The 18,453-nt window shown below is 40.6% G+C and overlaps 1 protein-coding gene across 5 annotated transcripts; it reads right to left on the bottom strand.

Annotated features, from left to right (window-relative positions):
- Window positions 1–826: 826 nt before the first annotated feature.
- Window positions 827–18,162, bottom strand: FBXO30 (F-box protein 30). Of its 5 annotated transcripts, XM_071433265.1 has the most exons (5): window positions 17,881–18,162; window positions 16,623–16,813; window positions 13,275–13,379; window positions 4,579–6,676; window positions 827–3,739 (listed from the first exon to the last, which is right to left on the bottom strand). In XM_071433265.1, the coding sequence occupies exons 4-5, from the start codon at window positions 6,658–6,660 to the stop codon at window positions 3,536–3,538; spliced, it is 2,286 nt and encodes a 761-aa protein (XP_071289366.1). In that variant the 5' UTR covers window positions 6,661–6,676; window positions 13,275–13,379; window positions 16,623–16,813; window positions 17,881–18,162; the 3' UTR covers window positions 827–3,535. The 5 variants fall into 5 exon arrangements, with proteins under 5 accessions (XP_071289366.1, XP_071289376.1, XP_071289358.1 ...); XM_071433275.1 differs by lacking the exon at window positions 13,275–13,379; XM_071433257.1 differs by lacking the exon at window positions 16,623–16,813.
- Between the last annotated feature and the right edge of the window lie 291 nt (window positions 18,163–18,453).

The following is an 18,453-nucleotide window of genomic DNA, read 5'->3' as shown; positions in this document are numbered from 1 at the left end:
TAGCAGTAGTAATGCCAGAAAAGCAACCTAAAACATACAGGCAACCACCCTACAATACTTTAAGCATCAAGAAAGTTAAAGAAAAATATTTCTTACACAGCAGAATATCTAATCCAGTTATGGAGAGAGAAAACCAAAATGTGGTTCTGTGTAAAAAGTTAAATAGGCACAAGTTTTTAAGATTGATCTCAGTGCGGTTTGGGTACCATTTTTATTTGCAAGGACTATTAGTATGCCAGTACTAGCAAGTGTCAGGGCAAAACATAAATTTCTGAGTAGTCTTCTATTTTAATGATGTTTTATATTTTGCCATTCCATAAGCATTCTGAAATACAACCATTATCTAAACACCCTAAATTTTGTTTCTGTACTATTCTAACCAACAACTTTCTAGAAGAAGCTTTACTCACAAAACAACATACTGAAAAATGTTCTTTGCAAACCAGCAGTATATCATATTGATCAGATAATCTTTCCACTTTATTCAGAAAAATCAGTTAGAACAAACCTACAAGCTACAATATGTGTCTTCGGTGTTATGTACTCATATCTTTCATTATGGAAGGGAATCTATGCTGCATAATAGACCAAAGCAATAGAAATGGGCAGATAATCTGAAAATTAATGACCAATCTTCATACTGAAATGTGTATAAATATTAATAATTTCAAAATTATGCAATGTTTGAATGTTTGCAAATAGTTTCCCGTATGCAACTTTAGTTTTGGAGTACTTACCGGAATCCTATAAGCAGACACTGAGCACCATGCTTGAACACCCAAAGGCTGGGGATGAGCTTTAAAGAAAATACACTCATACTAAAAGAGAAACTCCAAAAGTTTTATTAAGATTTCAACAGACATTGAAAAAAAACATTGCATAATGATTGAAAACATAACATCTTAAACAAAGTAGCAATGTGGTATCAAGTAAAAGAAAGACTGGAACAGCTGTCTATATATGCTGTACACAACATGTACCAGGAAAGGGATATGACATTTTTAAAATTCAAGGGCAAATGTGAACAGGTCACATTTTGATAGACTGACTATACACCATAGATGTTTTACAAACTGCATAGCAGTGTAAAAAAAAGTTTTATCCTAAGTATACTGTATTTCTGCATTTGGAGCAGTTTACAAGGCAGATATGTTGTTTACAACATTGATATTTTAATAGCTCTGGATTCTCATAAAAAATAAACTAATTTAACAAAAAAGCCTGTATCTACATTTGAAAATAAAAGTGCATGTATTGAGAAATAGTGTTATTTCTTAAAAAGAGTACTTTAAAAGTTCATTTTAATAGATCAACAACTGATGATACTTTAAATGCAGTTCTGCACTGTGCTACAAGCAAGGTTCTAACACCAGTTCCTCTAACTCCTCTCCAAAAGCACCAAGACATGTGCCTGCCTACTGTACTTATCAGGGCTCTGGAGAGTTACAAAGAATGCAGAGTACCAAAACCACCACATTGCTCACTAAAAAATACCAGTAACCCAAGACAGATGTTTTGAAGTAGATTTAGCCATAAATGCGAGCATTATCTCCTCAACTTTCAGGATCCTTCCAGTCACACAACTACTTTTAAACACTGGAGAGCAGCAGCAAGGAGCTATTAGAGCTGAAAGACAAGAACTGATGAAAGTCATCTCCTGTCTTGTACTGAAGAATCTGTGGGTAATGAGCATTTCAATGTATTCAAGGAACCAGGCTGGGGGTGTAAGATTCCTACCTAAAACCTAGTTGGTATAGTCAGATCTCTACTTGAATCTAGATTCTCCTTTCCAGATAACTGTGGTAACAGCTAAGAATTACTACAAATGTTGCTAACTTCTGTAGAGGGTTTACTCCTTTCTTCTCTTTACACAACAAAGAAGAGAAGTTGTGGAATGAGAACATGCAGTTTGAAGATCCAGGCAAAGCTTCTATTTGAGTTCTTATAATTTCAACTCATGGCACTGTTTTTTGGGGGTTTTTTCTGAGCACCTGTAGCACTCTGAACAGAAAAAAAGGCAGTGAATGTTTAGCTGGACTGAATCCAGAATGGGAAATGCAGAGATCCCAAAGCTGTGAACTGCAGCCAGATTAGCCATAAACAAGTGTCCGGTACAGAAATTGCAAGTAATAAATTTAGCCATTTTTGTAAACATCTCCTCCTTACTAATCTCTTTTTTTTTTCCTATAATGGAAATACACACTGTATTTCATTGTTTCGAGCTCTGGTCTGTTTCTGTTTTAGTTTTGTGGCACAGTTGCTAAGTGCAACAGGCTAGAGACACCGACAGTAATACAAACAAGTTGGAAAGTCAGTTCAAGTTATTAAAGTTTTGCTATACCAGGCCATTTTTCATAGCATGTATTCTCTGTTCACAAACACTTCGTAAGATCTTTCCTTATGGAAGACTGGAAGCAAATTGGAGTTATTGGTTTAACAAATGTGGATTAACATAACATTTCTGATATGCCTTATACAATTAACAAATTATGTCTCATCTTATGAAGATGATACATTTGCTATACATACCAGTAATTTAAAATGCTCCTTATAAAAGCAGCATTTTTATAGACAAATTAACAGAAAAGGAGACAATACATGTCACAATACCACAGAACAAGTAAAGCCCTTTCATTAGCTGCTCTATAAATTCATAACTGTTCATCACATACTTTGAGTTTCTGACTGCTCAAGCAATTTAACCCTCAGCCAACTGCAGGACAAGGAAAAATTTTCTGAACATTTGACATTGATATCATTGTAGGTGTGAGAGTAAAAACTAGTATTCCATGGTTTTAGCTCTAAAAGTTTTGCTCCCAGAAGTAAAACAACTTGTTAAGAGTTCAGAAGAAGAATAGCAATTGTTGACATGTCAAAACAAAGTTGTACTAAAAATTAAGCTGCTGTAAATCTGAGTTCACTTATATCATTCCTAAAAAAACCTTTCTTTTAAAAAAAAAGCTGATCCTAGATCACCTGTTAACTAGGAAGAGCATTAGAACACCAATTTAATGAGAAAATATGTGCTTAAAAGCTGTGTTTGAGACTTCTATTATAAAGTTTTGAATTCTTCCTTATCTTTCAAATATTTGGATTATAATTTGTTTAAAAAAAAAAAAAGACCAGACACTGAAGGTACAGGATTTGGACAGGACTTTTCTCTCACTACAATTCAGTGTTTCCTATCCAAATGTGGATACCATTTAGAGGCCATTTTTGAAATGTTATCAGTCAACAGCTACATGGGCACCAGTGAATCAGAAAACACACCTTAGGATTTTGTTCTTAAATTACATAAGTTAGATAAAACTACCCTGTCCAGCAAGTTCCGAATTTTTCAAACGTTAAGGCAACTTTCATTACTTTCCAGCTAAACAGTATTATAAAAAATAAATGTCACTTCAAACCTTATATACACAGTGACAGAGTAGATTTAGCTAGAAAGTATCTTTAGTACATTAATAAAGTGTCTCGTAATATTACCGAGGTTATATCAGGTGCTTGAGTGTATGTGCAATTGGAGTGGCTGCAGTACCTAAAGTACTGGCTTCAAAACAGAGCGCAGCGAGCGTCCCTCCTTGGTGAGCTCTCGCGTCACACACATGCATGGCAGCGGCACAGCCTCCTCTCTTCTCTCCACGGCGTTGTAGCTACACTTCTTCAAGTGGTCAGCCATGCTCACAATGTCAGCAAACTTCCACTCATTCACAGTACAAAAGGCTGTACTGAAGCGCCAGACCTAGGAAATAAGCTGCACTTAGGCTCACAGTGTTTCAAGATACCTGAACTCAGAGCAGGAAATCACATGCTTGTGCTATAGAACTTTCAGGTAATGTTAATAACTCATACTAAAAATCAACATGACAAAAATACACTATACAGAACTTAGTACTGTTTGTCCCAGGCTGATCCAGACTCCAAGACAACTCTGAACACTGGGAAGAAACAAAGGCAATATTTTTTGTGTCCACAAAAAATAGATACAATTGGAAGTTAAATGACAAGGTATTTTAAGACCAGCCACAATAGTTTGTTTCTTATCAACTTGTGCAACTCCAAATGAGTGCTGCAAATACTCTGCAGTTTGGAGTGGGGAGAATGGTAAAAACTGCATTACACAAAGGTCATCCAAAGGTTTTAAATTATTTCAATATTTAAGGCATTTGGTACCAAGGCAATAGATATGATCTCAACAGGCTTGAAAATAAAAATTGCTGTAAACACTACACAGGCAAGAAAAGCAAACTTTTGTAGGCAGCTTTCCCACTTCTATGAAATACTGATCTTAAAGCAAATCATGAAGTAATCTTTCAACATTTTAAAATATTGGAAAAAACAGAAGCTAATTTACTTACATCCAGCACAAACTATACAGACCCTACTTCTATTTCTCCAAGTGTGGAAAAGACTGGGACAACTTGCAGCAATTTTCACTTTTTCTATACAACAATCTCTTTCTCAAAAGGTTATTACACCATAATCCAGTAGTAACAGACATAATATTAAGAAAAAAAACAGAAACAGGACCAATATAATACTTTCCCTTTCACCTTCAAAATAAAAAAAATAGTAACTTACCTTTTCTTTTACCTGCCAAGAACTTCCTTCTGGGCACTTTCTCTTCTCCCAAAGCAGTATCACCATTCCACGTGCTTGAAGCAAGCTTCCACACACGTCTCTCATTAAACGTGACACTCTTGAAAGCTGACATAAACTAAAGCCATCTAGAAAACTAGCAATGTGCTGCAGCACCTCAAAAGGTAGACTACTCAGATGGTCGTTGTGTAGTCCAATTAAACAGCTTTTTGCTGGTTCTACTAATACTGTGGATATACAAGGCTGAACTCCAAATGACCTTAAATGGCGGTCATGAATAATTTTTGCCCCTTGTGTTGAAGGGCAAAACCTTCGTTGAGAATATGTGCACCCATAATATGCCAAAGGGCACCTCTGCTCCATCCAGCCATTGAGGCCAGCATGAATGTCTCCATGCACATTCTTAAAATGCGACGAAAATTCGTTCCTTCTAAACAACTGTCCACAAACAAATGTAAACATTGAACGCTGTTTCGTTTGGTATCTAGCCACATATTCCAATACCAAATCCAATCCAAGGGTCTGGAATGGACTTGGATTTGAGAGCTGTGGGTTGGCATGATCACATGCAGAAGCTGAAGCTATTTCCCCCACCATTGTATTTGTGGCCAATATAGCAGATGGGAGAGAAAACGTCTGGGTCCCAAAGTCAACGTGATACACATCGACAGCGCGACTTTCTGATATCCCCCTACCTCCGGGAGAATCTCCTAGGCAAAACAACAGAGCTGCAGTGATTAGATCAATTCCCTGAAGACCCATAGGATCTTCTGTTATCTCCAAATCTGATGTATCAACAGCTTTGTCTTCTTTGGGTGTTGACCAATAATGGTTAACAAGGAATCTGTATGATCGATGCCGTAAAAGCGAAAATGCATCTATGTTTCTCAATCTTTCTTGCTCCACTTGTCTCTCTAACATTTCTTCTTCATTAGCATTATGGGGAAGTAGCACATGATTAGCATTGCCATTAACTAAGTGATCAGCTGGTATTACTTCAACTTGTGCTGTTATAGGGCAGGAGCTGCAAGACTCTAATGCTTCATCATCATGAGATGCAGTACATTCACCATTTGCTACACTGGACGGTTTTGAGTTAGATACACCAAGATCTTCACTGTGGTCCAACACCTTTGAACATTCATTTTCTACATTTTCTACATGAAAACCATTACACAAAAGTGAGGAGTTACTGAGGTTTAGATTTAAGTCATGGTTTTGCACTACATCATAACAAATATCACAAGAACCATTTTGCTCCATTTGTGAATTTTGACTCAGGCTATCAAAGTTAATTCCCCCAACTGCTCCTACATTATCTTCATCTGGATTTTCAGAGTCAGACTTTTTATCCTGAATAATGCCACTAGAAGCTTGTTCTTTAATCTTGGGATCTTCTTTCATTTCATGTGGTGAAATGCAGAGGTTTGAACTTAACATACCAATGTCCCTTGTAGCAGTGTTCAGGATATCCAGAGCAGCAGCTAAACTTCTTGTTGTTTCTACAGTAGCTTGATAAAGTGCACCATAGGACTCTCCATCTACAGGCATCAAACAGTTGGTATGCACTGTATCGGGGGCACTTGATTTGACAGAGGTTTGCTCTCTGGATTCTGGTATTTGATCACCTGCTTTTGACATCATAGTTGCTACTTTAAGTGATTCTAATAACATGCGCTGGTCTTGAAGAGCTAAAGCCATATCTAGCTGCTCCACCTCATCGACATCTTTACTCAGGTTTTCATAAGATTTTCGGTCAGCATAACTGACTGGCCATCTATTCCACTCCATGGTACAACATACCACACTTGCAGGACAAACTTCTAGATGATCAGCAATTTTGTTTCGGGCTACTATGAAGGGACATCCAAAGCCACTATTCAAACAAGGCACTCTTTCAAGGGGACATAACATGCGGTGTTCCTCAGCTTTACATGAGTGAAAAACTGCTCCACAAACCAAGGGGCAGCCAATCAGATCACAGGAAATGCCCGGCTCTGGTCTGGTCATACAACGACGGCTGACACAGTTCACACAGTGTAAGTGCTGCTGATGTTCCTCCATGACTGTAAATCCAATTCTGAGTAAAGAGAAAGGAGACAAGAGCATATAATGTTAACTCAACATTGTTAATATTTACTAGCTACAATTTGCAGTTTTGCATGCTTGATCAGTAGACATTTTAAAAAAACAAGTATGTAACATCTTATTTCAAAGAACTAGTGCTTAAAAGTTAAGCTGAAAATTAAAAATACACATTTGTATCAGAGCCCAGAACATAGTCTATGCATTTATTTACTAAGTCTAATATATGCAGCTTCAGTAAAGATGTATAATCCTTCCCTGTGGAATAGCCCCTTTTCCCCACTCATTGCAAAAAGATCATTCCATGAAAAACAAAGCATGACCTTGGACTATATAGCCAACAACAATTATAAATGATACAATTGCACAGAGTACAGTGACAAAATAAAGGAAACCAGATTCATCATCATGTCCAATTCTCTAAATTAAACAGAGGCAACCTGTTCCCCAGGCTGCCTGTCACCTAAGCCGTGGACACCCTCTTCTTGCAGTTCTGTTTAAGGCAATCTGCAGCCTTCAGTGAGCATCTTAATTCCATGCCATGTCCCATTCTCTCCCCACTCCCTGCTTCTGACAGACTGCCGTCCTTTACAACAGCTCTTCACTCTTTTTCTTCATCTAAAGCCTATAGCCCCTCCCTTTATTTTCTAGAGTAGTTGTTGTACAAGGGTAGCAAATAATACTACATAATTACACTACATATTAAATAAGTCCTTTTATCTCTCTGCAAACATTTACATAAAACTGTAGTTGCCTACATGGTCCTATCTACATGTCCACTTCAACCCACAAAAAGTAATTTTTTAATGCATCCCATGGCCACCCTGATCACAATACCAGCAATTCAAAGTGTAAGGATATCAACAACTCTGCATAACAAGGCCAAACAGCAATAAAAACCAAAATATATATATCTTGATGGTGCAATCTACAACAAGATATTGACACCAACAAAAAATTAAATTCTTAGTTGTGGAAAAATAAACAAAAAGAAAGAAAAAAAAAAAAAAAGAAGAGTAAACTTTGTGTCTTTGTATCATACTTTGAGAAAGTCTGGAACTGCTCTCCAGCTGGAGTGCAGGCCCACACAAGTTACCAAGAGCTTCCCTATGCTCTTACAAACTCCCTCTCAGAAGTGATATCAGTAGGGATTAAAGTTCAGAGGTATCAGTGAATGACTTGTACAGAGCCAAATCTCAAAAATACATTGTTCATTCCATCTTTTCCTTACTCCTCTCCCTCTAACAATTTTCTTGAGAAATAAAATGCTCAAAGAATTTAAGATTAATAAAAATGGTTCCTTATTCTGCTAACAAGTACTCTCATGCATTGTCTTTAGACTAAACACTTCAGGTTTAATGCATTAAACCTTCTTAAATTAAAATTACTCTAAACTATAAAAGGAAAACTGCTTCCCTTGAAACTGAAGGCAAAAGGAAACAAAAGTGCCTTTTAGACACTCCACCTTAAATAATTTAAAGCATTTAAACAGAAATATATTTGACACCTCACTCACTTGTATTCTTTTATAATGCTTTGAAATTCATGCCAACTTTAAGTAGCAATCAGTCCTCAACCCCCCATGCTTCGTAATTTGGATAACTTAAATATTTTAGCCACCCACTCTCCTGAACACTTTTAACAAAAAGGCATATGTGCTACACTTAGCAGGCAAAACACAGCTGAATTTCCCCCACCATACCTTAGCATTTATATAGAGTAACAGTAAGTTTCAAATAAATTGTCAAGTGTATCAGTTGCTGGACTCAGTGACTGACTTGTTCAACATTTTTGCAAACATCTCTGGTACACAATCTGCTTTTGACTTGCAAATTAAATCAGACAGCATCTACTACAAAGACATTAAACAGGTTCAGTAAAGAATGAAAAAATTATTTGACTTCTCTGAAGATAATTTTAGTTCTTCCAGCAAAGCCCGCTCTGAGTAATTTTGCCAAATACTGTGGCCTGCTGCTAGACCAAAGAAAATCTCAGAAATGTCTATCAATACTGAAACCAAACTACTTCTCCTCAAGTCAACAGGTGACCAGAGATCAAAAGGAAGCTCTCAGGTTATGTGTGTATTTTAAAGTGAATAAGACAAAATGGAAATAGCACTGAAAAAGACAATTGCTAGTTTATAATGCCAGGGCCTTTAGAGAGCCCAGCCCCTACTTCATCTATCTAAACAGAGTCCTGCTCCCACAAAGCTGGCCAGAAGTGAGCCCCTGGGAGAGCAGCCTGTGGGTGTGTTCAGGCAGGAGTACCAATGACTCTTAGGATGGGACAGTGTATTGCTAACTGGGCTCGGCTGCACAGGTCTCACCTGCCCATGAGGGCACCCAAGATGACCTCTGCCTCATTGTGGGGGTTATGGATGCTCTCACCCTATTGAGCAGCTTCACCAGAACTCCAGGCGAAAAGAGGGCACTCGTGTCATGAGCTGCCAATGCCCTTTCCCACGGGGTGGAAAAGCTGGGTACAGTCTGACAGCAGCCCAGGGGTAGTGCTGTCAAGACTCACAGGACACCCACAGGAGCAGGCGTGTTCCTCCACAGCGGCAAGGGGCTGCCCTGGGTGCTGCTGCCGCATGGCTCCATGCTGGGCACATCCCGGCGTGTGGAGCAGGAGAGGACACATGTCCTTTCCAGAGCCTCATGGCTGCCTGTAGCCCATTCCATACTGACTGTGACACTTCAGTGGGAATTTCACATCAACACCATCAGATCATGTCAAGATGTGTCGCATGACAGCAATGTGGGCCAAAATTTTACAACTTTTGGGCAAGGCGGATGATCCACTTTCACTCAACCCAGAAAGGGGACATATGTGAATTATGTTGGAAAAACAGCACACACTGCAAAGCCAGCACTATTCTACTGCTTCTAAGCCAAAGCTGGCCCACATGCAGCAGCTCAGAACAGTCAAACTGAGCTGGTGTTTGCCTGCACCGTTTCTGGAGACATACCCTAAATTAGTCAACCATCATTAAATAGTATCTTTAAATAGCCTGAGCTTACACAGAACATTCTATTAAGACAGAAAAACATCCTCCTCCCCAGCACACTATCACACTGGTCTTTACAAGTCAGATTGTGAAACTTGAGTTGCACAATGATACTGGCTTTTCTCAGGCTCCTGAACTCCTTTCACTCATAAGCTAATATTCATCAAAACTTAACTATTTCATATAAGCAAATGACCTTTCAAAGCAAGAAGGAAACAAAATCTGGTGAAAACATCAAATATCACTAACAGACAGTGTGTGAAAGCCAAAGCTGACACTAAAATCCCAAGTCCTATCAATAGCTAGATGCTAATTTGTTCTATTACAGATGCTTCAGATTGGTTTTATCAAGAAACAGTTATGCACAAAATCGATTAAATAGCTGAAGTAACTTATTCTCTCAGTTTTTATACGTAAGAATTTTACTGGTCACTAGTATCAAGAAGCGTGATATTAATTGCCATTTATCTTAAAATCCAAATCCTTTGGCTCATTTTCTAAACATATAATTTAAAATATCTTCAGACATCAGTAGACCATCAGCAGAACATTCACTAAAATTCTGTGTTCTGCTTACAAGCCTTAACTCCTAAGTACCTCCTGCAAAACTTCAATTTAGTCAGAATGTTGCATTTTATTTATAAGTTACTACGAAGTCTCTTTAAATATATTAGATGTCCTTTTATGCATTTTTAATTTTAATACTTGAGCTTCAAACTCAACAGCTGTTTTGGGCAGTCATGAGTTCCTGGACTGCTTGAACTACTTTAGACTTCTGATATAATTCAATTCTTAAATTGCAAATTAAGTCCAAAGGAAAAAAAACAAATTACCCTATCAAACTGGTAAAATAAATAGATAAGACCTCAAGAATTAGCACATTGATTAATCAGCAAATGGCCATGACTCACTCTATTTTGTAAGCTAACTTTGTAAATCGCAGAACTTAGCACCTCTTTCATTCATAGATTAAGAGCATTCACATATGAATAATTTCCCATTAAAGAACCAGGACCAATATATCATTAGTACTATACTGAGAACAAGAACCACCCTCTTCCCAAATACTGCTTTGTAAAGAAAAGACCTGTTGGGTAAAGGGGAGATAAAGAAAATTCTCGCTGGAGGTAACAAGTCCTTTTATTTCCTTTAATACAGCAAATTGAAAGGGCTAACAAAGAATGTCATTGCTGACATAAAGAAAAATACCTGTTGTTAAAACACCAATAATATTGACAGAGTTTATATCCCACTGTGTTCCTTGTCACAATATGGTCAGAAGACTGTCAGATCAATGACTACAGCAAGAACAAACAGCTGTCCTTTTCTGATAGTGTAGTGTCAGCAACCAGCTTCAGTTCCTTCAGTTCAGGGTGCTGAAGTACATACACTTGACTGTTACTAGCAGAGAAACCTAAAAATACATCCCGTTCCAGTGAGGTGACCACTGCTCTCAGAATTTGTGCCATCACTTGATGTTATTGTACATACTATACAGTCAGCTGACTAAATCAGCCAGAACATGCTTTGAAAATCTATCATAATTAAAAGGATTAAAATTCCAGCTGCTACAGCCACGTGATTTCCAGTTGCTGTTGTAACACAAACATTAAAATAGCATAATAAGGGTTTCAGACATGCACAATGCTTCAGCTGCAAGTGTGAGCTCTCACTTTCTTTTATACCACAAAAACTTAGTAATACTTAGTATTATCAAACCCAAAGCCTGCTTGCTCACTCACTCCTATATGAATACTTTGGGGCCAATAAGACAGGAAATCACAGCAACCATTACTGCTATTGAAGCCCTCCATTACACAGCCCCCTATTATTCATCAAACCTATAAAGCTCAACTACTTTTAGACTCTTCTATCAAATTCAACTGAATAGACCAACAGGTTCTTAAATTACTGCTTCAAGGAAGTAGAAGACTGGAGACACACAAGCTGTACTACAGGTTTAAACTCCCAGGAGCATCCAAATCCACCCACAATCAAATACATGCAAACCATACTAAAAAATTCCCTTTTGTTTTGGACACTGCAGAAGTGATGCCTTAAGTTTTAGTTTTTATATTTTTCATATCCTGTACTGCATTAGTGTATAACTCTGAACTCCACACAGAGTGTTAGTCAGTCCTCATCACAGTTTGTCCTGAGAAAACAATCCTTCCAGGCCTGAGAACCAAGGTGATCATCACAGCCTCAGGCCCATAAACAAAAGTAAATTGGGGGGGAGCAAGCTTGGGGAGTGTGGCTTCATTACCTGAAGCTGTAACTGGACAATTAACCCGTGATATGCAAATAGACTACACTTGTATCTGCCCAAAAAACTCATGACTGTCATCCATCTTAGGTACAGCCTCTGTGAGGCTCCTGCACAGCCCAAGGTGTATCTGTTGAAAGCCTTTAATAAATGCTCACTTTATTCTCTAACTCTATCTAGCCTCTGTTCAAGGCAGCCAGTCAAAGGCATCAGAAGAGACAGCTGTATATCTTCCATCTTTTTCCCAGGTTTGTTAGGAGCTTCTCTTTCAGATGCTGAACTTAAATTCTCAATCTTACACAATACTAATTACCACCCCCTACCCCTAAGTTCATCAGGACAGCCCTGATTTCTGTTACAACAAGGTAGACCAGGGAAGCTAAAACTATATTCAAAACAGCTGGATGGATGAGTGTTCATTGCATTCTCAAACATAAATTCATCCACAACAAAGACAAGAGCATCTTCCCTGGCTGGTAGTGACTGCGCATACTGAACGTACTAGAACGGGTTTACATTAATTTATTGTTAATCACTGAAAACATGAAAAGAGCTCCTATTACTAAAGCCCAAACTACTATCTAAGCAGGATGCTACTTCAACCATTACTATCATAGTCTACAGCTATTATTATGTATTACACAAAAGAGACAGAAAAAGGTTACACTAAAACATGGCTTTCTACTGCAAGAAAAAAACCCTCAGGGGGACACATACTTCTGGAAAGATTCTAGTTTTATCAGTGGTCTAACATCGAAGGAATATATACTAGCTGCTTCTTTAAGCATAAATCAAAGTTACCTATCCACCTCACAAACAAACCAGACCAAAAAAAGAGAAATCTCTAACTACAGCAGAAACAATGAGCACTAGAATTATAGGGAATTGCAACCTTTTTTATGCCAACCTTATAAAGAAGACTTTTCCCTGTCTGCCCCTGCCCCAAATATCCTCTCTTCCTAGTGGCAAACCAGCTTCCTACCATTCAGAGAATACAGAGAAGTGGACCCTCCACTGACGCCCTACCTGTCTGGCTTTGTTACATTATTTTAGAATAGAAGCTCTAATGAAATGATAGAACACTTTCTTCTATCCTTGTTAAACTCAGTTAAAAGAGTGCTAAAAATCAAAAGCAAAGCTACTAGGCTTTTCTTTAGAGTACTTTTGTGACAGATCTGCCATGCATTCTCGCTTCCTTGACAGATTTCCCTGAGAAGAAACCCAAAGACCTCAATGTGCCTTTGGGCACACATGGACACAGGACAACTGCACGAGGAACAGCTACACTTCCTGCATGGCTCAGGCACAAAAGCACTCTACCTGTTGAGATGGTGACAGGGCAGAATCACCTAGAGAGCCAGTAGATTTCATGTGTAAAGCACTTCTGAACTTGAACACAGAGTGACTCCTCGATTGCTGCAGATTCTGCAAGAAATGAGATCAGAAGTAAGGTTTCATTTCAGGTGTAGACATTACTTTATGTATGTACAATCCCCTGAAAAGGTATGCGCTTACACTGTCTGGGGCTACAAACACTTAAATTTTTTGTAGATTTTATGAGAATATAAACAAGTTTTTAATAGACTTCCCAAGTACAACCTAAGTTCTGTCATTTTAGCTTATTGCTAGCTGTTAGTCACACTGGATGGTAACCTAATTATATTTAAGGCTGTAAGAGATTATTAAAAGTTATTATTCTGAGCTACTCCACTTAATTCACTGCTCTGATCATTTCAGGAAGAAAAACCCCAAACTCATATGAAAGACTGCAACAGCTAGAGAACTAAAAGAAATAAATAAAGTTAGATTCTTTTACAAACTGCATTTTAGTCTAGTTAAAATTTGTCCATCTTCAGTCTTCATACATGGGAACTTATTGAGCAAGTTGCTTACTATTAAAAAAGTTTTTAATGTAACAAAATGCTTCTTCCATTCCTTCATTCCCAAGGATTACCACTAAAACTTGAGAGAGGTGAAACCGAGGTGATATGCCCAAAGGAACAATGATATTCTTATCCCAATACCAACTCACAAATCCTCCAGAAAAGCAGGAAAGAAAACAAGCCATTTCTCAGTAACCAGAAACAGAACTACTGGAAAAAATAATGCATTCTGTATTACAGTAGGTAGTTTTAACCATCCAAAAGAAACCAAAAATAAATCCTTCTTACGTAAGATTTTAATTCATACATGCTGCTGCCGAAGAATTCCTGACCTCTGCATACTTAGAGAAATCAGGCCAAACATCTCATTATTGTACTGTTTCAGGTCTTACTACACAAGTTTAACCAGGTCCCATAGCAAAATGAGAAAACAACTCTAAGTAAATAGACTATGAAAGCAAGTTCTCTCCAACATCCTACACTGAAGTGCAATGTCATGTATTCTGTCCATATTATGTTTTCTGTTAAAAATATACCCTTGGTTGTAGACAATGGCCTGGCTAATATGTAGCAAAACAAACAGTACACAAAAAAATTTAACAGACATACTCACAAGGATACCTTATCAGATTACACTGAAGTAGAAATGATGGGAGTTTGTCTCAAAATATTTTGAAGAATTTGAAGTAAAACAAAAATATTCAATATTATAAGACAAAGTTTTAATAACTTTATTCTATTTTCGGGTATTTCTTATCAAATGAAAGACACTTTTTTCAGCAACTGTTAGGCTTTTCCTCCTTCCAAGCTGCTTGGTTTAAAAACCAATAAAACAGTAAAAAAAAAAGATAGTTTTAAATAAAACCATTGTCTAAACCAAACCTCACCTATCTCAAACAGCTGATGACAGAAAGCTGGGAATATATCTCATAGTCAGCATGTCATACCAGCTCTTTCAATATGTTTCTAACATGAATGAAGAACTGGAAAACACAAACATCTTCACTACAAGTTCATACAGGGTTTTAGGACATCTGATTATTCATCAATTTGTTATCTCTAATATCATTTAGACCACCTTTTCCAAATGTCAACAGGCTTGATGCTATTTCTTTTTGCCCAAGGACTCCAGCTGAACGATCCTATCCAAACACATTCCTTATCTGGTGACAACAGTGACTCAGACAAAACAAGGTTTTGTAAGAGCATTAAAGCTTTGCCAATAAAGCACACTCCTATAAAGATCCTATTTGCAATGAATCTATCACACCAGCAAATTTCTCTGTCAAACAGGACTTCTGGAAAACTACAGTTTGTACTAGAGACGTTCCTAAATAGATAAATAAAAGCCTGAACTTCAACAAATCACCACCCACCTTCCAGCATCTCTGCAGCAAAGTCTGAACCAGGTATCACACTCAGCCTGAACCACTACCTAAAGTTTTACACGAACAGCTGTAATTATATCAGAAGCTTATCTCACTATGCCTCTTATTCTCAAGTCTTAAGTTTAGACCTATCATTTTTTCATTGTATCTCACATTAAGAGCTCAGATCAATGTTAGACATTTGGTAAGAAACAGCACAATCTACTCAACTGGATGTCGCATTGACTGTAAGGGTTTGCAGGGTCCTGAAGCTTCAAACAGCATTAAAAGATTACTAAAAGATTATAGTAAGACACCAGGTGTCGCATCAGAAACTATTAAAAACAGTAGCTTGCAAAGTAAGTCAGAATCTAGAGCTCCCCTGCCATTTTAACTCTCTTGGCCTGTTTCAGACCAGTTTATATTACAAGACTCTTCAGTCTTTTTCCTTCATTCAATATTGAGACTAGACAGTGCCCTGACACTTAGGACCTTACACAGATTTCTCTGTAACTATCGATAATGTAAATATTCATTTCTTTGTGGTCTGTTCAGGAATACTTACCTCCCCTTATACAATCTAACCATCTCACCAATAGATACATTATCTTTATTCTCATTATGCAGATAAGGAAACTGAAGGGAAATTGTCACCAGTACAATGATGACTATACGTGATTCCCTGCTCCCATCTTTATTCTACTGGATCTCATTGCCAGAGGCAAACAGCATTTGCCTCCTTTTAGACAGAGCCCACCAATGAAATAGGTCTATGGATATGAGGAAAATTTTGCTCCTTTTAGCTCAATTGGACTGAAGGCAAACCAGGGGTTTCTTACACAGCTGAAACCTGCAGCAGCCACAGGAACTCATCTGAAGACTAATAACCATATGCTTTCTTCTTCACAAAGTTGTAGACTACACCCTCTGCTGTAGACACTCCTCACGACCTAAAAACCTGGCTGTACAAAAACAAGCAGAAATCTTGTCCAGAAGCTTTCCAACCAGATATTGCTTGTTAAACACAACACTTATTTTGCCCATTAGACTTCTAACTTTGAAGTAGGAAGCAAGGGAAATATAACCTGAATTTAAGAAGTTAATTGCGTAAATGCAGAATTTAGTGCAAAAGAAAGAATATTCAGGCAGCAGAGTAAAAACACTGCTTTTGCATAGCTTTTACCCATTCTGCTGGGATTCTCCTGTTCTCTAACACCTTCCAACTTTGGAAGCAAATGAGAGAAGAGACCCCACAAAAAGTCTCAGCTTGCAATACAATCCCAATTCACTCTCTCTAATCTATTTCTTCTCTCGATGCAATTTGACCACTATGGAGAAATTCCACATAGATATTTACATGCATACAGAGTAAAGCTGCCAGTGCATTTTTCAGTATTCCAGGTACTTGACTTGCTTACCAACAAAGTTCTTCTAATACTTTCTGTACTTCTGGGAGAAGGGTGCAGGGGGGAATGCCATAGATAACTGACATCCTCCTCAAACCGGATGCGTGCACCTTAACCCCCCAAACCACAGCACCAGTTAAGGTGTATCACATCAACGTGAAGCAGAAGGCAGCAGGTGAAGGACTTAACCATCCACACCAATTCTAGAGAAAGCAGAGGAGATATCTTGTCTTAAGTGCTAGCACAAGCAAGGTGAGGCTGTTACTTCAGGGGCACTGGGTTTGGACTAGTATGTTAACAAACACTTCTCTGGCATTATTAACAACACAATCGGCAAAAGGGAAACAAGGATTATGAAAAGCTTCTCAGCCAAATCCAGTAGAGTTTTACAGAACAAAAGAAAGCCACCTCTCAGCCCACGGGTTATTTCCCTTAAGAATTTTGAAGACCTGCTGCGAACAACAGCGACGCTAGAACTTTTGGAAGTGAGGCCACACAACCGTTCCAAGACGCGAGCCGTTCAACAAGCCGCTGTCATCTCCCTGTATGCTTCTGATGGCCGACCCGTGGGGTTACAGGAGTACAACCACATAACCCCCGTAACCTTCTTCAAGGAGGGAAACAAAGGCTCCACCGCACGTCAAAAAACTGCCATTAAAGAAAGGGATCGAGAGAAGAGAGAAAACACCACCTCTTGCACGTTCTGAGCACATCTACTCGAAATAACACACACACGGGGGATTAGACAGGGATTTCAGCAATACCTCTGCACTATTTGCTCTCTTCTCCCTCCTTTCACGCCGAAAGGCGACTCTCCGACTGCGGTCTCACAGCCCCAGGCAGACCCCGGCCCTACGCCTTCCCCACGTGCAATCGCGACACCCCGACAGCGCTGGCAGCACTGCGGGGTCAGAGGGAGCGGCCGCGGCACAGCTCGGTCCGCCGCCACCCGTGGGCCCGGCGGCAGCGGCCACTCTACACGGCCCGGCCCGGCCCGGCCGGCACAGAGCCGGCGCTCCGGGCCCCGCGGGGCAGGGGGGCGCGAGGAGGAGGCGACGCCGGCGGAGCCGCACACGGAGCCCCTCGCGGCCTCTGCCAACGGCGACCTGTCAGGGCTGGCGGTGGGGAGGCGCCCCCGGGCGCTCGGGCCCCCGCCGGGCCGCCATTTGTTTACCGCCCGGCTGCCGGGCAGCGGGCGCGGCCCCAGGCGGGCGCAGGGCCCGGCTCTCCCCGCCACTCGCGGACAGCAGCAGCAGCAGCAGCGGCTCACCCGTCCCCGTCGCTCCGCAGGCAGGCGAGCAGGCGCGGGAGCCTGCGCTGCGCCTCGCGCTTTCCCCCCGCCGGGCTCCGGCCGCCGCCGCACTCGCTCCGCTTCTCTTCTCTTCTTGCTTCGCTTCGCTTCGCTTCGCTCCGCCTCTCCCGGCCCGGCCTCGCCGCCTGCGGGGCTCCCGGCGCGGCCCCGCTCCGGCCGCGCCCCCGCCGGCCGCGCGCGCGAGTGCCAGGCACAGGGCCAGGGAGCGCGCGGGGCGGGGCGGGGCCGCTGGGGGCGGGGCCGAGGCCCGGGAGCGCGCGCGCCGGCGCGGCCCCGTTCGCCCTCGGAGGAGGGGGCAGGGTGCCCGGATATCGCGCGCGCGCTCCCCCCTTCCCCCCGCGCGCGTGCGCGGAGGCGGCCGCGGCCGGGAGCGGCGTGAGGGGCCGGGAGCGGCGTGAGGGGCCGGGAGCGCGCCGCTTGTGGGTCCGGCCCGGCCTCGCCAGGAGCCCCTGCCCTGACCTGCCCCGCCCCTGGAGTCACTGCCCCGGCAGCTCTCCCGGGCCCTCCTGTGCAGGCGGTGGCGCAGGGTGA

The sequence above is a fragment of the Agelaius tricolor genome, unplaced genomic scaffold, assembly GCF_023055355.1.
Source record: "Agelaius tricolor isolate 1412-34295 unplaced genomic scaffold, bAgeTri1.0.p SCAF_1, whole genome shotgun sequence".
In the NCBI taxonomy this organism is placed as follows: Eukaryota; Metazoa; Chordata; class Aves; order Passeriformes; family Icteridae; genus Agelaius; species Agelaius tricolor.
Note: the sequence above shows the minus strand (reverse complement) of the source record. Positions and strands in the feature narration are given on the sequence as shown.